At 41.5% G+C, this 23,945-nt stretch overlaps 2 protein-coding genes across 2 annotated transcripts in view; both read right to left on the bottom strand.

Moving 5' to 3' along the window:
• Nucleotides 1–14,951: 14,951 nt before the first annotated feature.
• On the bottom strand, nucleotides 14,952–15,371 carry LOC137633773 (uncharacterized). Its single transcript, XM_068366021.1, has one exon. It carries the CDS (start codon nucleotides 15,369–15,371, stop codon nucleotides 14,952–14,954), a length of 420 nt encoding a protein of 139 aa, XP_068222122.1.
• A 6,052-nt stretch (nucleotides 15,372–21,423) lies between these two features.
• Nucleotides 21,424–23,945, bottom strand: part of LOC137638443 (rhodopsin-like) — a 2,878-nt gene continuing 356 nt past the window's right edge. The window contains exon 2 of the mRNA XM_068370514.1: nucleotides 21,424–22,703. Coding sequence (XP_068226615.1) covers nucleotides 21,570–22,703 — 1,134 coding nt within the window. The 3' untranslated portion in view covers nucleotides 21,424–21,569. The remainder of the gene's footprint in view (nucleotides 22,704–23,945) is intronic.

Here is a 23,945-nt window from a genome sequence, read left to right as displayed (position 1 = left end):
CGCTGTATGCTTGATGGATAATAATACGTTGGTATTAATAAAATACGTCTTTAATGTATAAAAGACTACATTATGAACTTCTCTTTGTGACAGCTGACTCTCAAGTGTATATGGAGCGTCTTACACAAATCTCACAAACCAAAACATTGCTAAACAAAAGAGCATCGCTCTGAAAAGACTTAAATCCTACTCCAGCATAAATCATAAGGAATCACATCTTATCTGAGGTAACCAACAAATGTTTGAATCCTAATACCAAAACAAATCATTACTCTTATGATCAAAGCATAACATGTCTTATTCATGCAATATGATGCAATGTTGTGCAATACCTGAAACACTTGAAATAACATAGCACATTGTTACAATAATACATAACAACTGGGTCTCCATTGATCGTCTAAAACCTGCTTATCTCCTGCCAGATGACCCGCCTACAGTTCGCCTCTCTTGATCAGGGCGCCCTATTTAACATGCACAGTATGTCATTTTTATGGGGGGAGCCATGTACATACATGTATGTTTTCCTCACCGTTAACAGTTAACCGATGTAGTATCAGTTGAACAGGAAATTTCCTGTTGCATTGATCATGAAATAATGTGTCTGTTTTTCTCACAGTTAACCGTTAACCAGTACGGTGTCGGTTGAACAAGAAATTTCCTGTGGCATTGAGTTTTTGTATATAAAGGCGAGGTTCTGTAATAAAGTTACTCGGTTGCTTTCATCCTGTCTTTGAGTGACAACCTTCTCTCGGCCCGTCACATTTCCATCAATGCATACCTCCTTACAAAGAGGACAACTATTAAGCATCGACCGAAGCTGACGTGAATGCGGTAAAACACAGACGCCCACTCCGTGACGTGCCAGAGTGGTAACAAAGCCGCCCACCACCCAATTTTATCACCGCTAGTTCTCGCCCTAACCAACAACCACTGCATACACTTACTGACGCTCACCAGTCACAGTTATGCTACTACAACTCCAGATTTAGGGCTGCTGCAAAGAAATGTGCGAACGGTAGTCAGTGACCAAAAAAACCTGTAAGTAGGCTAACGCTTGTGCTGGTGGCCTCCTCTGTTACAAATCTTATCTTTTTACATGATACAGGTATTGGCATGCAATTTTTGGTAGACACGGTGCTTGCCATTCTCTTCTACCAAGGCCACTATTCAGGATACAATGCAGTCTGTCTAAGCCTTCTGACATCTGTCTGCTACCTGCCAATGGATTTGCAATCCCCATCCCCGTGTTTGAGACCCGTACATTATCGTTTAGAAGTGCAAAATATCAATGGAAGTTTCTCGTGGCTAAGGTAGCATTACCAATTTCCACCTCCTGGTTGATGTTGCTCACCGACCAATTCCTATGGCCCACCTCTTCACGTCGTACCTGGATGTCTACCATCCAGAACACGGTATATATCACCATATCAAGACGACGGGGACCCTGGTATTTGACAGATTCAGGTGTTTGGCCTGGATTGCTTGTCAGCTGCCCAACAAACGTTCGCCATTACGGAAGAAATGGGCCTTTGCCAAAAGAACTCAAGCCCATGGTCATCACCCTTACACATCGTCATGAAGAAATATGGCTCCCTGCATCCATGTTGGGATTGCAAGTATTTGAACATGCAGACAGAATTGGATCGCTACTTCTTCCAAAACTTTGCCGATTGACCACCTACCTATACAAATCGAAGGTTTTCTCAACGCTCGACTTCATGAAACGGTATTATCAGGTGCCCATGAACCCAGAAGACATCCCCAAGACCGCCATCACCACCCCCTTCAGAACATACACCTTCAATTACATCTGTTTCAGCATTGATAAAGCTAGGGCCACTTTTCTATGCCTCATGGATGGAATCTTAGGAGACCTCCCATTCTTTGTATGTTACGTGGATGACATACTTGTGTTCTCTTCCTCAAAAGAGGAACAACTCCATCACCTACCATCATGCTCGACCGCCTCCAACAAGTGTACCTTTGACGCCAAAGACATATCTTTCTTAGGGCACCACATCTCTCCTGAAGGAATCCACCCCATCCCAGAGAAGGTAGCAGCTGTTCACAACTTCCCTACAACCTCGAAGTCTAAGCACTTCAAGAATACTTGGACACAATCAAGTATTATCACTGTTTACCACCAGCCATAACTACCACTCTTGGCCCCCTCTACACCTCCCTCAATGGCAATCGAAAAGACCAGAAGTGGGGTTCCCTTCTAGAAGCAGCCTTCTGCAACGCAAAGTATGCCCTATCAACTGCTGCTTCTTGCACTTTTCCCATGCCACATGCTCCTCTCATTTTCTCAACCAATGCCAGCGACCTTGCTATTGGTGCAGTACTCAAGCAGGTGGTAAATAGCTCGCTATCCACATTGGTCTTTTTCAGTAAAATACTGTCCAAGGCAAAATCCAGCTACTCTATCTTTGACCACGAATTGCTGGCGGTACACTTGGCTGTCTGTCACTTTCGCTATTCTTAGAACGTACTCACTTCATCATTCATACAGACCCAGTGCCTTTGGTACAATCCTTCACTCAGCAGTCCAACGCCTGGTTGGCCCGTCAAAGCCGACATCTCTCTGTAATGACTAAATACAATTGCACCTTTCAACACAGTCCTGGGGAAATGAGTCCTGTTGCCAATGCTCTGTCAAGAAACACATTGGCTGTCATTCACCTGGGATTGGACTACAAAGCCATAGCAGAAGTGCAATGGAAATATCCTAAGTATCAAGTATGTAGGACGTCCTGCACATCTGTCCACTGGGAAGACGTTGCTCTCAAGGACTCTAATAGGACCCTTTTCTGTGACGTTATTACTGGTAGACCATGACCATGGATACCTGCTCTCATCGCTGACAGGTGTTTAATTTCATTCGTGGCCTTTCACATCCTTTTCACCATTCTACTTCACAGCTACTGAAGATGAGGTTAATTTGGCACGGAATTACTATGGATGCTAAGGATTTGGTCGTCGGCTGTACTTCATGCCAACCCTCAAAATGACATCGACACATGGATTCAGTAATGGGCACCTTTCCTCAACCACATCATTTTTCCCACATTCACGTCAACATAGTAGCCCCCCTATCAAAATCATAAGGATATCGTTACCTGTTTACCATCATTGGCCACTCTGTTCGTTGACCTGAAGCCATTTCCAAGGAAATTGCAACATCTGCCTTATGCACATCTTCCTTACTCTTAGGGGAGATAATGAGATTCGGCATCCCTGAGCATATTACTTCTGACAATTGAGGTCATCATTAGCGAATCTCTTGAGAATCACTCTATATCAGACAACCACCTACAATCCTGCTGCCAACAGAATGATTGAACGGTTTTACCGCACCTTCAAAGCAGCTTTGATGTTCCACTGCAATGAATCCAACTGGTTTACTTAGCTTCCCTAGGTCCTCCTGGGACTAAGTACCACTATAAAGACGCCCTTGTTGTCTCGGGAGCTGAGATGGTATAGGGTGACCCGTTGGTCATCCCTGCCTACATTTTTTATGTCCACAACCTCCTCCAATAATCTCCAGTGCCTATGTCACTTTTTGGAAAAATTTACTCCTTGCCCCCAGACTTAAAAGTCCCAAGCAAAGCAACACAAAACAACAGTTCTGCACTCAGCAACACAGGTTTTCCTGCACAACAATAATTTGCAAGGCAATGCTAATGACCCCCTCGTGGTCCATCGTACGTCAAAGGATTACTTTATTAGTATTTGTGGCAAAGAAAGCTGGGTCTCAATTGGTCGTGTCCTGCATATCTCCTGCTAGAGGACCTGCCTACAGTACGCCTTTAGTGCAGGTTGCCCTATTTAACATGTATGTCCTTTTTATGGGGAGGGCCAGGTTACATACATGCTTGTACACTATAACGGTTTTGGTTACTTATCTTATCACTTGTTTTTCCTTGCACTGTTAATAGACCAACCTGTGTAAGCATGGTAGCTCAGGTTTTAGGTTCTTTTAATTTTTGAGACGTTCTTGCTCACAAGTCCTTGCATATAAACTCAATGTCTGTTTAATAAAGTCTAGTTGCATTCAACTCACCTCTCAGTTATCATCTAGCAGCTCTTTTGCACAGAAAAAAGGGTGGTGAAGAGAATGCAGTGGTCTTTACAGAAGTCTTCAGGGTACAATATATTATGTAATGTTTACAGTATATCAGTACATTGTGAGGAAACTGATCTACTTACTTTATATAAGTAATGCTTATACCATAAAGAAAAAAAAATATTATAAATAAGAGGCTACCTACAACTAAATGTTGTTAGATTATATTCTTATTCATCTAACAATGTTGAGAAGCAATGAGGTTTCTGGGGTGCTTTCCTATTTATCTCTACTATTTATCTTACAATGTATAACTTCATTATAAAAGCACTGTCACCTGAAGAAATGTAAGGAAGATGTTCAATGATATTGTAAGATCTGAAAGAAGAGGCAGATTCAAGATGTTTGAGAAGGTTTTCAGACAACTGCCCAACACACCACCACCTGGACTATGCCCCTGAAATATAGTCCCCTTCCCATCCATCCTGGCCAATTCCCCCATTAAGATATGCGATAGAATATCACAGTATTCTGTATGTACGGCTATTTGGACTGAACTCTTTAGGTTATGATTTGCTGTGTGGTCCCTTGAGTGTAGTAGCTTTCATGTTGATTTTCATACCAATTAAAGTACTTTTCATTGCCATATAGTTATGTTCACTCACCTGGCTAATTCTTAACTTTTCACATTGTTAATCTTTGCCTTTACTGTTGATTGGCCAATATTTCTCATATCATAAAATATAAGACAATTTTACCGTTCTATTAGCTTCACATAAATATACTCATCCCTAAAGAACACTTCTTTTGGATGAATTTCATGTCTGAGTGACAAGGGAAATAATTCATTATTTATTAAGTTGTAGAACCATTGTGATTAGTTCAACAACTGAATTTAGACTGGTCATTACTTCTTCCAAATACCTACTAGTTTGGCTATGTACCAGTTAATTCAATTATCTTTGTATACAATTAACTATTCATAATAGTTCTCCCTCTTTATTCATTTATCTTTTTTAATAGGGTTAGTTATCAGCGGCATACGTCTTATGGTGCATTAGTCAGGAGGGAGCTGTTCGAGGGCAATTATCTAGGAGTAGTTACTCTCAATCATAAAGGATTAGAATATTCTGCACCAGCCTGTTGGACTCAAAAAGAGGGTCATCCTTAAAAACATAAACTACAGGAATTCGTATGTAATACAACAACCAGATAGGTTGTAGTCTACTATGAGGAAGAACTAGAAGATGTGTGATGAAATTGTAAGATCTCACTTACTCACTTTACTTTGACAGCTGTTTTCCTGGTCCCATACAGCAGGGGAACCCTACTCTCTACAGAACCTCCATTGTCGTTTTACCTCGTTTGTTCAGAGTGTTTAAAGTTTCATATCATGTTTTGTTCATTTACTGTTAAATTGTCACTGTTATATGACTCACGGAATAACTTTTATGAATAACGAGTCCGACGCCCCCACCAGACCTACCTTCTCTCGGTATGTGAAAGAAGGTGTGTTATGGGAAGTGTTATTTCAGTGATCTTAGCCTTGTCCAAGTTATTTAACTATGTTTCAGTTAATGCTAGTATGGCCAAATATTTCTCATTTATCAATTCTCGAATTTGTTTATGACATCCTTAGTAACCATGATCAGTATTTTCTGCAAGTCTTTTCAATTCCAAGTCATAAGCATTGCATTCTCTATAATTTACTATGTGGTCACTTGGTTTGTTTAACTTTCTGCAGTTAATACACTTTGACACTTGTGAATTACACTTCTTGGTGGAGTGTTTTCCTGAACATTTCCCGCAGACTTCATCATCAGGCTTAGACTCGCAATCTTTTTCAAGATGTCCATACCTCTGGCAGTAGTAGCATGTGATCACGCGGTACCTATCACGTATGTTATAAGTACCCCATTGTAACGAAATGTTGTCCCCATTATCATGAATAGCCCTCCGAACTTCAGGATCACCTTTCAGCACATACTGGGTGGTCCCACCTGAAGCATTTTTCTTCAGGACTACACTTACTTTCTCTTCTATATTTTGGATTTGGTCCATTTTTTTAATCAAAGCATTTACTACACCATCTTCATCATTGTACACAGTACATATCATTATTTTTGGTTTTAGATTTCCGATTTTTCTTGTTTCATTGTCAGCAACCAATGTCTGAATTTTGTTTGCAGCGTCTTTTCTTGTCAATTTGCTTACAAAGTTTTCAACAACATTTCCATTCGTAGTTAACCTCGTGTTAAGTATGGGAATGTCTTTAAGTGCTTGTGAAACCTCGTGTTTTCTATCAGTAATTTTAGTTGTTGTATTTGTTGATTTAATTATCAACAGAAATTTTTCCTTAACTTTGTCAGCAAATGTCGGTTTCTCCGGTTTTAGGTCCATCAATGTTTGAAGTGTTGCCTTAATTGATTCCATATTATAGTAAGAATATCAACTTTCTCGGTGAGCTCAGTTGTCTTGTTCGCTCAAGGCCTCTTCTCTCATATTCACATCTTCCGTCAATTTTGATATATATAACTTGTCTTGTCTGGCTTTACATACGCAGGTTGGGCATAACCCATCGAGGGTCTTTCGTTCATTATCAGTGATGCCGTCCCTATATACACACATTTCTTATGATACAATCTATTGCAGTCACATCCTATCCATTTTTTGCAGTCTCCCTCCATTGTTTTACATATGAGGCAGAGATAGTTACGGACAGACATAGTGTACTGTTTCTTATCCCTTAGGTTTCTCCATAAGGTTACCTAATATCTTTTCAATGATATTCTAAGTGAGAAACAAAAAACTAAAACACGACTCAGGTCGAGTTTTGAACAGAGCTTTGCACAAAACATGTCCACACCTTAGCAGCGCAACTACTCAACTAAAAGAAGTCAGATTCAAGATGTTTGAGAAGGTTTTAAGAAAACTGCCCACCAAGCCACCACCTGGACTATGCCCCTGAAATATTGTCCCCTTCTCACCCATCCTGGCCAATATCCCCATTAAGAAATTTGATGGAATAGCACAGTATGATGTATGTTCAGGTATTTGGACTGAACTTTTTAGGTCATGATTTACAGTGTGGTCCCATGAGCGTTGCAGCTTTCATGTAAATTATCGTCTGAACAAAAGGACTTTTGAGTGCCATATAGGTATGGTCAATTGCTTCCTTTTCACATTGCTAATCTTTGCCTTTACTGTTGATACACAAATATTTCTCACATCATAAAATGTAAGACTATTTTACCGATATATTAGCTTCACATTAATCACATTAAAAATTATTTCAACCTTTTATATGTTAAAAAACTATATAGCTTTGCACTATCTTTTTTATCATTGGTAAGAAAGGTAGACAAACATCTCTGTCTATTTCCTTAAAATATGATACGCAATGACTGGATTCCCATCAAAATGATGAACCAGTAATTATCATTTACTGTAGCCCAATTTTCCCTGTCTGTTTCCTCATTACCATAAATTCTCAAATGAGAAGGAACCCAACTTAAAGTTCTGTGCCCAAAGGAAACGGGAAAAATCCTCCTGTAAGGCTAACTTACAAGGTTTAGAATTATTATTATTATTATTATTATTATTATTATTATTATTATTATTATTATTAACACTAATTGCTAAGTTACAACCCTAGTTAGAAAAGCAGAATGCTATAAGCCGGGGGCCTCCAACCGGAAAAATAGCCCAGCAAGGAAAGGAAACATGGAAAAATAGGATATTTTAAGAACAGTAACGTTAAAATAAATATCTCCTATATAAACGTTGAAAACTTTAACAAAAGAAGACGAAAAGAAATAAGATAGTGTGCTCAAGTTTACCCTCAAGCAAGAGAACTCTGACCCGAACCAGTGGAGGACCATGGTACCGATTTCATGGCACTACCTAAGACTAGAGAACAATGGTTTTACTTTGGAGTGTTCTTCTCCTAGAAGGAACCGTAACCAGAGAGAAGGATCCAATGTATTAGTGTCTGGCCAGTCAAAGGACCTGATAACTCTCTAGCAATAGTATCTCAACGGGTGGCTGGTGCCCTGGCCATTCTATCACCTAGAACTGTAGAGAGAGAGAGAGAGAGAGAGAGAGAGAGAGAGAGAGAGAGAGAGAGAGAGAGAGAGAGAGAGAGGGGGGGGATATATGTAAATTATTCAGTGTAAAGTCAGGAAGCTTAGGAGATAAGATATTATTAAAAACTGATTGACGTTGTTTATATCTAGATTTTATGAGAAAGGTTAGTAGGTTAGATATAGAGAGAATGTAATAATCAACAGAATTTAGAGCCTGATGGAAGTTTGGGTAGTAACGTATCATAAAGATTGCCTGAATACGTCTACGAGTTTACGAAGTATTTTCGTCTGAATTCTAAACAACAGGATTGTACTCATGTGTGGGAAGCCGAGTGCAGATGAAAACTTTTCACATAATGGTCACCATAATAATTTAAGACACTGCAGGAAGTGAACCACAAGGAGTCTGCTTTGAGAACAAACTCTAGCCATTGAGGAGGTGGGATAAGTGAGCTTGTGTCGAATAAAGTTTTTATTCGCCTATATGACTTATGTGCAAATTGAAATAATCATATTGCCTTCCCCTTCCTTCTGGATTTTAGTCCAAATCTACTGAAACTAAAAATTGCAATCTTATAATATAAACAATAAAAAATACAAACTGTTGTGATTATAGTAATAGTCAAACCTAACTCCTCACATTATATGGATGAAAACAACGAATATACACCATGAAGGAACATCAGCAAGGTGAACCTTACAAAAGATCATCTTTGAATGACTTGCTTCACCAAATTACCTCCCTCAAACACATGACCTCCTTATGCAGGTGATTTCTTAAAGAATAAATACATTAATTACTTCACAATGATGACTACCTCTTAGTCAGAGTATATCACACCGATATTTCTTCTTACCTTTTGAAACAAGTTCCAAAGCCAATGTTTTAATGTATATTGTAAAAAGATGTGCCAAGTCGGGTAACAAATCTTTATAAGATTTGTGCAAGAGTTCCAGCAACGTTGGATAAAGGTTACTTGTTCGTGATGATGGAATTGCACATGGAATTCAAAGGAACATCCAAAGTCCAAGCTTTGATATGATGTCCAAACCCAGGAGATTCAAAGTCCCTTTCGTAATGCAACATGTACCATATGTCACAATGTTATTGAACTTGAACGAATAAGTCAATGCACCTGTGAAGTGGACTTGATCACTGGAAGCGTTGGTAGTAATGTGTTCTGTTGTTTGAAGTTGTGGTCGACCAATGAGCTCCTAGGAGTGGGATGATAACACTGTTAAGTCTGAGGTCGTGTCAACCTGCATTTGCACGGCACAATTATTGATGAAGACAGTGATGTTCTGATTGGAAATGCAATCAAGGGCAAAATTAGTAGCATGACTGTTGGTTGCGTTTCTCACATTTCGTATGCTTGAATGGGCAGAAATGGACAAAGTGCCATTAACCACAATTCCAAAAAAAGCTGTAGGTGGTTTACAATTGTCAGTTGGTCCACGTGGCATGACTCATGACTATGGTCTGCTGAATTAATTTCTCTGATATGAAGAAGGATTGTTTGCATGACCCCGACTGACTGCATTCACAACATAGAATGCTGATGGATTTCCTTCCAGAATCATAGCAATGTCGTGTTTGAGAATAAGGAAGCATCGGCAGTCTGTGGTGACCAGCTAGAGTGAATTGCTTGGATATAGCTCAATCTTGGCTAGTATGCATGTATGAATGACGTTGATTTATGAACACATAGCAGAAATATAAATTATACATTTAAATTGATCACTTGTTAACGAGGCTAGCTTCAGCAGTTCACATTTGAGGTTCACATTGCCTGCATACATGACAAAGTTATCTCCTGACTTGCTAGGGTTCAAGGATTGGAATCTGATGATGAGCAAGGATGACAAATCATCAAAAATTTCTTTGACAAATGCACAGCACTTTATCAAAAGTGTAGTCTTCGGAAAAATAAAGTTGTAAAATTTGTCATGTTCAATGGATACCAGTTTGCACTGTAATATGCGAGCTTTCCATGGATTATCCTGTGACACTAATTCCACAATACAAAAGTCTTCCATGAACCTGAACCAAACCTCAAATGTAAGACAATGAGTGGGTCAAAATGGAAATCGATGATTGTGCTGACATTTGATTCAATTTTGGGGCATTGGTCTGCGATCTAGGAACCTCAGCAGGTGATGGGGAAAGTTTCTGGGCAAATAACTCCGTGAATTTAAATTGTTGTTGCATCAATATGCGAATATCTTCCGGAGACAAGATTCAAATTGATCCTTGTCGCCCCATGTTATGTCTGTTCATGTACAATTGATAACAATTACAAAACACGAATGTACAGACTGCTATCAATCCAACTCTCACTGCGATTGGAAAAACAACCTGCCTGCGTAAGCCAAGATGTATCCAAGAGTACATCTACTAGTAGACTACACGTGCTCACATGAACACATTCTCCCTTATGCTCTCAATTGCCTTACCACCAAATGCTATGGCCAATCAACAGAAAAACCTCTCATGAGGTGGTCTTCATTTATGAATTGCATTCTTCTAACCACGTAACTTTAGATTTTCAACAATTAAAGTATTTTAATATGATATATTATGTAAAATTCTATACTGATTAATTCAGTGGCATCTGAAATATTGAATGTCTGTTCTTCCTAAAATCGTTTTCATCCTTTGAAATTAGATTACCTATTTGATGAGATTTTACATTCGTCATACTTAAAAAGTTTGAACAGATTAACTTATTTTTTGGTAAATACTATGAGAAAATGCTTATATTTTGTGAAAGGAAAATGAGGCCTCCTGGCTAACTGGGCCCTATGATTAAGCACAAATAACTACATTGGTAAATCCATCACTGAGTAAATATGAATGGCAGGCATTTCATTTAATTCCATTTTATAATAATAGGAAAAACATGAATTATAACAACAAAGCAAGTTCTTCCACTGCACTAGTAAAGACTTTTTACGTAATCTAAAACCAGTAGCAATCTCAGTATGCATGCCAGAAAATTAACACTATAAATACCATATATATATATATATATATATATATATATATATATATATATATATATATATATATATATATATATACAGTATATATATATGTATATACATATATATATAAAACGGATTTTGAGCGAAGCGAAAAATCTATTTTTGGGTGAGATAGCCATGTCGTCCTGATGGAAGGTTCCTTTAGTAGCTTCCTAAGGGTATATAGGACTACAGTGGATATTCCCAGAGAATTAAACTAAATGTTTCCAGAATTCTAACTTCTGGCGCGAGTACCCTTAAGGTTGTCCTTTAGGATATCGCATAATAACAGGGGATGTATTCTTGACACACCACATAGCTATCTGCACCCCACATAGCGTTTACGCTTCGAGGGGGGAATCAGTGGCAAGATATAGGAGGAGCCGTTACATAGTTCTCCTCCTCCGTTACTGTTATGGGCACTCGGATGACGTCATATGCGTCGACCATTTTGCTGATGTCTTCCCCGCCCGCCAACTCCATTCCTTTTAGCGTTAAGACCAGCCCCCATGATCCAGTAAGATCAGGAGGGGGCCTGCCAAGGCCCTATAGAGAACAAAGGGCGGGTCCATCAAGACGACATGGCTATCTCACCCAAAAATAGACTTTTCGCTCCGCTCAAAATCCATTTTTTGGGCTCAGGCCATGTCTACCTGATGGAAGTGTACTAGAGCATTAATGTATCATGGATGTTTCCCCTCAGTAGTGCCTTCGACTTCTAGACAATATTGCTTTGGTCTTATGACCTAAGAGACCTATGACATTACCGGTATATGTCATTTCAGCTGAGCATGTACTACGTTACTGCTTCCTGCCCCTCTGCAGGGAAGAGTCCCATTGGACTCTGGAAAGTCTCGAAGTTGCATGGTAAATGGAACCCACCCAGCATCAAGAAGAACCTGCCGGTCCCAGGGCAAGGTAATAGATAGAGTATGTATCACGTGTTGGAACAAGTTACACCAAGCTAGATGGGTTTGTTTAAGCGTAGGAATGATAGAATTCTATTGTTCAAGTACCTTATGCAGAGTAGAGGGATAATAATACTCACAAACAGATTTTATTATAATGTTAGGGCGAAGTAAGACGCACGAAAACAATAAGTCTATTTATTAACAATAAATGAGAATTAGCATACATAAAATATAATGTAAAGCTGTAATTGAAGATGCAAATAAATTACATAGACTTGGAACATAGACGGAAATGATCGTGGTACCTGAAAAGGATATTTGCCACCCACACATGTCGATTCCATAGGAATTGTAATGTCTTTCTGAGAATGTCTTTATATACACTTCATGTTGTAAACACGTGGCACAAGTGTTTAGTCTATGTAACATCACCTCAGTATATCAGAACAGTCCGTAGTGTCACCATGGTAACACAAATTACACTATGTTGCGCACTAGTGTCAACACAGTCACCCTTAGAGTTAGAGTCCCATACAACTCACTGTTCTTCGCAGCACTAAGCTGCAGGTTTTAGCACACTACCTGCAGCTACCACAAAGTGTTTCACTTCTTGCACCTGCTTCGTATAGTGTTTAAAGAACAACCTGGATGACTTCCATCCTGGAAACGAGCAAACACTCTCGAAATCCATTGATTGGAAAAAATTCAAGGAAGAGGCGACTTTCCTAGGATCGTGACCTGCGGGTGTACTGTCAGGATCCGCTCTGCGAATGAAGTAGGTGATCTTCGCCCTTAGTTGTTTAAGTGACAAGTCGGAACCCGATGTTTCTCCTTTAAAGAGCTGTCCTCCACCGAAGTCAGAAGTTCTTCGAAGATAGACCTTTAGACTCTCCACTGGACACAGGGAGATATCTTCCTTTAGAGGGCAGATTCTCTAAGTGGGTAGCTCGTTCTTGGCAAGAAACGTTGGGTCAGAAAAGAAGGTGAGTTCGCCTGTTTCTGTGAACTGAATCTGGCCTTCTTCCCTTGATAATGCCACAACTTCACTGACTCTAGCCACCGAGGCTAGAGCAAACAAGAAAATCACTTTCTGAGTCAAATCTTTCAGAGGGTAAGTCTCATTGTTCAAACCTGAGGCAAAATGTAGCACCTTGTCGAGAGACCAGGAGATAGGTCTCGGAGGGGCTGCAGGTCTGAGTCTAGCACATGCCTTCGGCAATTTGTTGAAGATTTCGCTGGACAGGTCTATTTGGAAGGCGTATAGTAAGGGTCTTGTCGGGGCCGATTTGCACGTGGAAATCGTGTTAGCCGCTAAACCTTGTCCATGTAGGTGCATGAAAAAGGACAAGCTGAAATCCATCGATATTTCTGTAGGATTTCTCGCCTTGACAAAGGCCACCCATTTCTTCCAAGATGACTCATATTACCTTCTGGTAGGTTTTGTTTTATATTCCTCTAAGAAGTCTAAGCTTTCCTTCGAGATCCCAAACCTCTTCTTGACGGCTAGGGAGAAAAAATCATGAGATGAAGGTCTCGGGATTTCTGTAATGAAGCGAAGACAGTCGGCTTCTGAACTTGTTGGGACAGAACTGGGTCCGGCAGGGGAATTAGCTTTGGTTGTAATTCCAGGATCAATGGGAACCAGTTGCTCCGGGGCCACTTGGGAGCCACTAGGGCTGCTATTCCTTGAAAGGATCTCAGCTTGGTGAGGACCTTTATAAGGTTGGGTGGAGGGAATAGGTAAATCTTGGTCCATCTGTTCCAGTCCAGGGACATGGCGTCCACCGCCTCCACTCGAGGGTCCTCGTATGGGGCCACGTAGCAAGGAAGTTTCTTGTTGTCGCTCGTTGCGAAGAGGTCGATCTGCAGTTCCGGGACTTGGTGAGAGATGAAGGAGAATGAGTCTGCGTCTAGGGACCATTCTGACTCTATCGGAGCTATTCTGGATAGAGCATCCGCCGTCGCGTTGCGGAATCCTTGAAGGTGAACTGCTGAGAGGTGCCATCTTTTCTTCTCCGCCAGACGGAAGATGGGCTACAACACTTGGTTGAGTTGGGGCGATCTTGAGCCCTGATGATTCAGACATCTGACCACTACGTCGCTGTCCAGAGTCAGTCGTAACTGGACAGAAGGACGTGGGGACAGCCTTTTCAGTGTGAGAAAGACTGCCATGGCCTCCAAGAAGTTGATGTGAAACGTCTTGAACAGAGGGGACCACGTTCCTTGAACTTGACGTTGATGGGTGTGACCACCCCATCCTTCTAGCAATGCATCCGTATGGATGACGACCGAGGGTGGAGGTAGTTGAAGAGGACGAACTCCTGAACATCTTGGCCTCCGACCATGACTTGAGGAGTGATTGTAGCCGAGACGGTAGTGGTCTTTTGAGATCTCTTCGAGCGTTTGATGCGTATCTTCTCCAGACTCCAGATGCATCTTTTAGCTGTGCTCTTAGCACTGGGTCTGTCACTGAAGCAAACTGGAGGGAGCCGAGCACCCGTTCCTGTTGCCGTCTTGAACTCTGTTTAGATTTGAGAAGTCTCTTGACAGACCTCGCTATTTCCTTCTTCTTCTTTAGTGGAATGGAAAGACGGTGTGACTGGAGGTCCCAATGTATGCCTAGCCATTGGAACTTCTGAGCTGGAGATAGTCGAGACTTTTTGGTGTTTATCATGAAACCTACATGTTCCAGGAATTGGATCACCTTCACGGAAGCTTGCAGGCATTCCCTTTCTGATGCTGCCCACACCAGCCAATCGTCCAGGTAAGCCATCACCTGGACGCCTTGTAGGCGTAGTTGTTGAACGATTTTCTCTGCGAGCTTCGTAAAGATCCTTGGGGCTATGTTTAGCCCGTGTCCATTCATTTGAGCGAAGTCAAGTTGAGCGATGTCACGTAGTTTCCCATAATTCTTCGCTTCCTAGATATGCTACTCTTCAATTTCGCCCCAGATCCAATCTTGGCAGCAAGTTCATCTGATAGACCAGCGATAGCATCTTCAAGTAATCGCCTTGGTGGATCATGTGTTGTTGCAGCAGCTTTTAGGACTTTTTTTTTAACAATTTCTTCGCCAACTTTAACAACATCAGGTGCATGCGAGTGTTCGCCTTTCTCGGAGCAATTTCTATCACTTTCGTATTCGAGTGTAGTACTCAGGCGTCCTTTACAACCTTTCACTTCACAACGCCATGAAATGGTCGTTTGAGTATCTTTATCTTTTCTATAGATATAACCTTTATATGCTATTTTGTTTTTGCCGCGACTAGAAAGTATAATATCCATGATGGCTTACTTTCAAATGTTTCTAAGAAAAGACTACATAAATTGAAATTTCCAAGTTAAGAAAACGAAGTGATATGCATATCTTCAAAAACCCTTCAAGTATTATATTATTAACGACCATTTTAGTTAACAACCATTAGTTACAATCGCGGTAAATTGAGTTAACAACCATTAGTTACAATCGCTTAAAATCAACCTTCGTTGAAATTGTCAATCGCTCTTAAAGTTTCGTTCAAAATAACTTCGCTCAAAATAACTTCGTTCAAAATGATTTCGCTATAATAAACTTCGCTCAAAAGGATGGGAACCGTTTAGCCCGAAGGGCATGACTCCGAAAACGTACTGTCTTCTTTGAAGCCTGAATCCTAGGTATGAGGAGGTTTGGCGATTCATTGGAATGTACCAGTAGGAGTCCGCCATGTCTATCGAGACTGTGTATGCCTTTCGGGGCAATAGGGCTCGTATATGCTGAAGGGTCAGCATCTTGAACTTGTTCTCGATGAATTTGTTGAGAGGGGACAAGTCCAGAATGACTCTGAGTTTGTCGGAGTCTTTCTTGGGACAGAACAGTCTTCCTTGGAACCTGATGGACTTCCAGGACGGGGGTGGAGTGTTGGAAGAATGGGGGAAAGCTGGCGGTGATGTCCTCCAGCTCCAGCCTAGTCCGTTCTTGATGATTCTGGGAGCCCAGGGATCGAAGGTCCAGCGATCCCTGAAGAGGCGGATTCTTCCTCCCACCGGAAGCATCTTATTGCTTCTGGTTTCCGGAGGGCTTGCCTCCTCGACCGCTTGCTCCCCTGCCTCCTCTCCCTCTGGAGGGACGTCTACAGGAGTCTCTTCCGGAGCCTCTACCTTTGGCACGAAAGGTAGTAGTCTGCCTCTCGTAGGCAGGCGTGAAGGCTGGTGACTGAGTCACCACCGGCTGGGGTACCAGATGGAAGGTCTGTTGGGGCTGCGCCACCAACTGGGGAGCTGCGGCCACGGGAAGCTGATGTTTTGCCTGTCGAGGCTGTGGCCTTGGTCTCTTGGACTTTTTTCTTCGGTTGGGGGCCTTCATCCGGAGAAGACTTCCTCTTCGACGACATGCCCCACTTTTGGAGAAGGTTCCTGTTCTCCGTGGCGGCATTATCGACGATCTCCTTGACCAAGTTGTTGGGAAAGAGATCCTCTCCCCAAATGTTGGAGGCAATCAGCTTCCTCGGTTCGTGTTTAATCGTGGCCGATGCAAACACGAACTCCCTGCAGGCCCTCCATGCTCTGACGAAGCTATAGAAGACCTTCGTCAAGGTTGCCAGATGTGTCTTGGCGAGGACCATGAATACACCTGGGGTCCTATTTTCCCCAGCCATTGTCTCCATGATCACCTGGAGGGAGAGAGAGGCGGCCAGCCTCTCTTTCGTATCCTGTTCCCGACGAAGGAGATACTCAGTTTGGGGAGGTTCTCACTGAACTGACGTCCAGCGATGTCGGCCTCCAACTTTCCAATGGAGAAAGTTAACTGGATGTCCTTCCAGTTCTTGTCGTCGGGGGGTAAGGCGAGGGAGAGGGGCCTACATTCCTACAATGTAGGACAAGGTTTCCCGCCTTTAGCACTGCCAGGAGGGACTTCTCCGCGAAGGGGAAGACCATAGTATTGGGGGCAAGAAAGGACGGGTGTTTCTTGCTAAGGGCTGGCACCTTAGAATTGGTGTAGCCCTTGTCCTTCAGGCAGCCTGCTAGCAGGGATTAAGCCTTCACGTGGTCAAACACGATGACCTCCTTCGGCTGTTTCCTCCTTGGAAACGGGTTCTGACTTGAGTCGTACCTCTCCTCGAGGATCGCCATCATGGCTTGTAAAGAATCCATGGAGTCGTCTGGTTTTGTGGGCATAGGAGTGGACGACGTAGAGGGGATTGGTTCCGAGATAACAACCGATGACACAGAGGGAGTTGCAACGTCCTCTTCCTCGGAATCGGGAACAGCCGTAGGCTCCTCTTCGTGACCCTCGGCCATAAGGGTCCTCTCGGTGGTGTCTGACACCTCCGACATCCTGTCGTCGTCTAGATGGATGTCCTGTAATGCGTCCGATACGTCGGGATCGACCGTCAGCTGGACGCATGGGATTTCGGGTCGAGGGATTACGGCATCCACAGATGCCTTAGGGAAGAGCATAGCCCTCATCCGCTCGTTGGGAAGGTAAGGCCCCGTGGCGTTCTTTTGGAAACCACGCACCCACTTACGCAGTTTCTCCCGGGCGATGTCCCTTGACTCCGCAGACTGGGAAGTCTCGAACCCCTCGTTGAGCAGGTCCTTGCACGTGATGCATACCTGCGGGTCTCAGTACCTCAGAGATCCCTGGGTGACAGAGCAGCTGGCATGCGTTCGGCACGCCAGATGGCCGTAGATGTCCCGGCGCCAAACGCTGCAGAAGGCACTTTCACACCGGATGTACTCCTCCTGTAAAGAAAGGAAAGGTACATGAGTATGTGGAAGTCTATCATGTTAGACTTAGAGTAATCTTAGATTAATCTTAATGTAATTTTAATCATAATATAAGATTCCTTTCCAAGTGTAAGCTTAGGATAGGTAAGCTGGAAATGAAGTAGGAAAGAAACATACTTGTGCATCCCTTCTCCACTATTAATTCTAGGACTCCCATCGAGGGAGGCCCGAAGGAGAAATCTAGCCCCTAGGGTTAGAGTAGTGTAAGCAGCCTTTCTCCAAGGAATCAATAGTGGAATAAAGGGGGGGGGAGCCGATGATCAATCAGCATAAAGAAAAGGGGAGGATATTAATCCCCAATTCAAGTAGGTCCCGGCAAGGGACTGCGCATTGATGCACAGAGTATGCTAGAAATTTATCTATTGCATAAATATACACCATAGTTTTCTGTCTACGGTATGTACTATACCACAGATGTACTGGCTACTGTATACAGCCATATAACGGAAGGCTAGTGCAAGAGAGCGGTCCACCGTCACAATACTGTAAATATATGTGGAGCCGGCGGCCCACCGGATTGCCGGAGGCCCACTGGCCACAAGCGGACCGCCGACGGAGGGCAACCCCCCCCTAGCCATCATTCTATGTGGCAGGGTAAAGGAGAAAATCCCTATGCATTTCCGGCAGGCCGCCGACACGCCGGGGACCACTGGCCACCGGCGGGCAACCGGCTGAAGGTACACCTACCCTGTCATCATTCTATGTGACTAGGTGGTGACCTAGGCTACGCTGCCGGCTGTTTCCGGCAGAGTCGGTGTGACAGTGGGCCGGCACTAGTCCGGAGAGAGAGAGAAAAAGCAGTGAAGGAAGGGGAGGGAGGGGAGGGCGGCAGCTCAATACCCTAACCTCACCATCCTCGAGAAGAAGGGTTCAAATGGAAGGAAGACCATATCATGATCAGGCTTCCATCCAGCCACAGCTCTGCCGGAGTCAGTCAGCTAGGGCTGCGGGTGGCAATCCAAGGGAGGACCGAAGAACACTCAAAGATAGCAAGAAGGTCTCCCACTGGCAGATAGACCTGCCGCCAGGCTATCCCAGAGCAGTACATTGCGAGGGAAGCTCGGCCCAGCAGGCGAAAGACCAGGCCGACCCCACAACCCACCAGCACTCGATGAGTTGTAGGACGGCGGACAGGGGTGTGATGGCTAGGCCGTCACCAAAGGACAGAGGGGGAGGAAAAGGGTCCTGTGTAAGGGGTGTAGGGGGTTGGCATAAGCCCTCCCCAGCACCCTAGCAAGGGGACTCTGTTTCAGCACCAGCACCACCCCAGGTATAAGGAGAGTTCATTCTCCCGCCCAGGGTGGGTTAGTACAGTAAGGGACCGGCATCATCAGGCCGTCCCAAACTATAAAGAAACAGAATCCCTAAGCCTGCCTAACCTAGGCTAGGGAAAAACATATCTCCCAGCCCAGAGTATGCAAGCGCAGGACAAGTTGCTAGGTCACAGGGAGGAGGGGTCTCGTGACCCCTCCAGGTGTGGTCTAGGGTGGGGGGCAGAGCCCCCCTCATATGCCATCCAATGGGGTCCAACAGGAGAGTTCATTCACCTATTGGGGTAGCTGGAGGCACATGACAGTTACTCTGAGGTTCTGAACCGAACGCAAAGCTCAATGGCTTTGGGATGGGGAAGAAAACCCTAGCCTAACCTTACCAGAATCACAATTCAGGGCAAGGAGGGCTAGGATGCAGCCTAGGCTACCTCAGAGGGAGGAGAGATTACCTTATACATAAAGGTAACCGGGGATGTGCGAAAGTATACTGAAGCCCCAAGGCTACTAGGCTAGGAGCAGGGGAATCGTCTATCTGATTCATCAAAAACCCTTGTATACTCGCTAGAAGGAGGAAAAACCCATGTGCAATCGTAGAATCTTATATGTATAATTGCCTAATATCTTCATTTAAATAGGATAACACTAGGAACACATATTATATCATGCATGAAAGTAAACTAAAGCACCTAGGCTAGCATGCCTAGCATGGGAAAATCGGCTACCTACATTCGCTGAAACTAGAGAATACTAACGGCATAATATAACTAATTCCCTAGCAATGAAGACTGAATAACTAATACTGATAATTAGTTAAGAACCGGGAGAGTTGTTCTGGCTAACTAAATAAAGCATGCGATGCGAACGACAGGGTCGGCGACGATTCCGGTTAGGCAATATCTCCGCCACAAAACACAATTTTTTTTCGAGAGAAAAAGGTTACTCTGCGGCCAAAGCTAATTTATACAGTATAAGAAGTAAGTACTCAACTTTCCAGAGACAGAAGAGGCTGAAGATTGCGACATGGCTGCGTAAATAGCGCAAAACTGAGAAAACAATACCTGGTCAAAGACGCTACTACGAAAAGAATGGAGTTGGCGGGCGGGGATGACATCAGCAATATTGCCGACGCATAAGACGTCATCCGAGTGCCCATAACAGTAACGGAGGAGGAGAACTTTGTAACGGCTCCTCCTATATCTTGCCACTGATTCCCCCATCGAAGCGTAAACGCTATGTGGGATGCATATAGCTATGTGGCGTGTCAAGAATACGTCCCCTATTATTATGCGATATCCTAAAGGACAACCTTAAGGGTACTCGCGCCAGAAGTTAGAATTCTGGAAATCTTTAGTTTAGATCTCTGGGAATATCCACTGTAGTCATATATACCCTTAGGAAGCTACTAAAGGAACCTTTCATCAGGACGACATGGCCTGAGCCCAAATATATATATATATATATATATATATATATATGTATATATATATATATATGTATATATATATATACTATGTATATCATATATATATATGTATATATATATATATATATATATATATATATATATATATATATATATATATATATATATATATATATAAAAAAATATATATATGATATACAGTGTATATATATATATATATGATATACAGTGTATATATATATATATATATATATATACATATATATATATATATATATATATATATATATATATATATATATATATATATATATATATATATATATATATATATATATATATATATATATATATATGATATACAGTGTATATATATATATATATATATATATATATATATATATATATATATATATATACATATACATATATATGAAAACAGGCATTATACAGCATTTCTAATATTTAGTGGAGGTATTTAAAATCATTGACACCCATAATATGATACACCAATAATTATATTCTAAAAATTTATCTGAAAGTAGATACTGATAACCCGTGTAACTACCCAAATCAATAAAGAGAATTTCTCTGAAGGTATTAAAATATCTGGCCCATAACTTGAAAAGAGAATTATTACATGCAGTACCATGAGTAAATATTGTTCCTAAGAAACTCAAAATAAATTGCCTTTTAAAGGGCTCAGTTAAGAAAATTTTTACATTTATAGTTTGATCATGAAGTTAAAATTAATGACAATCTAATTCATCATTGTTTATCTTGTTTATGGTTTTACAACTCAAACACTTTTATATGATTTACTTATACCCAAATATAATGTCATGAAATTAAAAAAAAGGAAGAATCAAACAAAGAGTACTTTTTGTATCTGCAAAGGATTTATTAAGGGATACAAGAAAAATTAAGAGCAACTTCAAGGTTGAAGTTGGTCGTTCATATCGTTCGCCTCGGATGGGTGATATGACCCTTTCGTATCATACATATAACAGGTCTTACATAAGTTTAGGCCTTTTCAGAGCTTGATGCAACTGTTGCAGTGTCAGAGGAAGCAGTACTGTCATCATCTTTTTCAGTAGCGCATGAGAGACATGGAATCTTCTTTTCCATAGCAGCTCTGTATTTGGGATGACTGATAGCATAAACAATAGGGTTGTACACAGCATTGGCCTTAGCAAAGACAGAACCCCAAATAGAAAACAGAGGAGTGACCAAAGGCTTATATAAGAGACCTGCCATATTGATGACGCAGTAGGGAGTCCATGCAATAAACCATAAGGACACTGTTGTGAGGGCAACTTTTGCAAGACGGCATTCGCTAGAGGTCTTCTTGGCTTCTGGGTCACTTCTCAGAGATTTTACACCCATTTTCTTAGCTTGTTCACGCATCTGTTTTTCATGAGTAAAAACAGCTCTCATGATGAATGTATAGCAATAAATGATCAAAAACAGAGGTAACACGTAACAATCAATTGTATACAGATACAAGTATACTACACTCCAAATATCTTCGGAGAGATAATCAGTACCGCAGGCTGTCATGTTACCTTCAGGAACATACCTGCAAAAGCCAAACAGAGGAAGAATACCCCAGAATAATGTTTGCGCCCATACAATAAAAATTCGCAGTAAAGCGCCCGTCACAGTCAAAGGGGTTCCAGACAAACCTTTGACAATAACATTGTAACGATCCAAAGTAATGAAAACCATTGACCAAATGGATGCAGTTCCAAAGACAGAACCTAATAAACCATAAATCTGACAGGCAGTATCACTGAAAGACCATGTTTGGTAATAGCAGTTCACTAGAATGGGCGGGCACATGCAAAACATCATGCCAAAGTCAGATAGAGCCAAATTCACGACATACATATTGGCAGGAGATCGGAGAGACTTGGTGCACATGAAGACCCAGATAACCACAAAGTTACCGCCAACAGCAAGGGAGCCCATGAGAACCATCCAAAAAGCAATTAGGTTATACCAAAGAGGGTTCATAGGGGGAAACTGGTACCAGTGGGAATCAACTAAATAAAGAAGATCGTGGGGCACCGTGTCGACTACGGTGTAGTTCCCGTAGGGGTTGGTGGAGGGCAGGCTACTACTGATCATCTTTGTAGGGTCTTCCCAGTAACCCATCTGCAATAGATAAGAGAAAACATTCAATATCTTTAATAATTTCATTTACATATAAACTGTATTGCAGGAATTCTTCATATCATTTAAATATTATCATGACAATAATATATAAATTAGTCAAAAATTATTTACAAGGTATATTGTAGAATTGGCTTGGTAACTCATATTAAGTCAATTTATAAATACTGACAGTAGTTTTCCCTTAAGATAAATCTAGAAGCATAGTAAGGATTGATATATAAATTTATACTTTTCATTCGGCTGGCATATATCACATGGTATTCAACCCTATTAAGATATTTACATAAGGTCTGCTAAAATATCGGGAATGTGAAACTTCTTTTTGACATTAAGAGAGTGTGCCAGAATTTCACTCTTCCACATATTTGCAGGGTATTATAGAAGCGTGTCACTGAAGTTTAAAACTAATTTGATATTTTCATAGTGGCCATTCCTAGAATTTCAGCTATCACTACTTCATAAGAAGTGACTGAATTATAATTAGTCCTATAAAACAGATACTATCACAATATTGTAAATCACCAAATCTCCATCGTTGTGAAGCGACTTCTGTCCATCATAGAATTAAACAAAGTAAATCAGGTGCACTACAAGAACTAATACTTTTCGTGTTAGACATTCATATTTGATACAATTATGTGATGAAACTCCTGTTACTTAAAACATTGACAATGCTTTTTTTAAAGTTATATCTTTCTCCTCATAGTTCTTAAGGGAATTTTCAACAAAAAACAACTGAAATAAATTCAAGGTTGAAACAATCTTTAGTCAAACAAATACTGAAAATTAGTGGATTGCAAAACGAACTGTAACTATCGTGGTTATTATTATTCGATTGTAAACCTAAAAATCTTTTTATATTAGACATGTTTTGGTTGTAATTAAAACTATCTCTTTTTTGAAAGAGCACCATCCTTTAACATATCAATGAAGCTTAATTTTTACCCAATAAATTCCCTCTGATATTTCTTGGTTGCTGAATTTTACTCCATTTAGAAATGATAGTTATGTCTGTTGAGTTCCCGGTCATTGGTTGGAGGAGAGTCTACATTCTCTTTATAGTGGCGAAAAAATCCCTCAGAGTGACGGATCATATGTCCTAATGGCCTCATTATGAACCACCTCTGTTGGGAGAACAGATGGATTTCCAGCTATGAACTAACCAATCCTCCTTACAATCTAGAGAATCCAACTAGCGTAGGACCAATGTGATGTTAATAA

Source organism: Palaemon carinicauda, chromosome 3 (genome assembly GCF_036898095.1).
Source record: "Palaemon carinicauda isolate YSFRI2023 chromosome 3, ASM3689809v2, whole genome shotgun sequence".
In the NCBI taxonomy this organism is placed as follows: domain Eukaryota; kingdom Metazoa; phylum Arthropoda; class Malacostraca; order Decapoda; family Palaemonidae; genus Palaemon; species Palaemon carinicauda.
Note: the sequence above shows the minus strand (reverse complement) of the source record. Positions and strands in the feature narration are given on the sequence as shown.

Bases quoted from the DNA above. Each gene is read 5' to 3' on its own strand.
- LOC137633773 (XM_068366021.1), bottom strand. From the start codon at position 15,371: ATGGATATTATACTTTCTAGTCGCGGCAAAAACAAAATAGCATATAAA.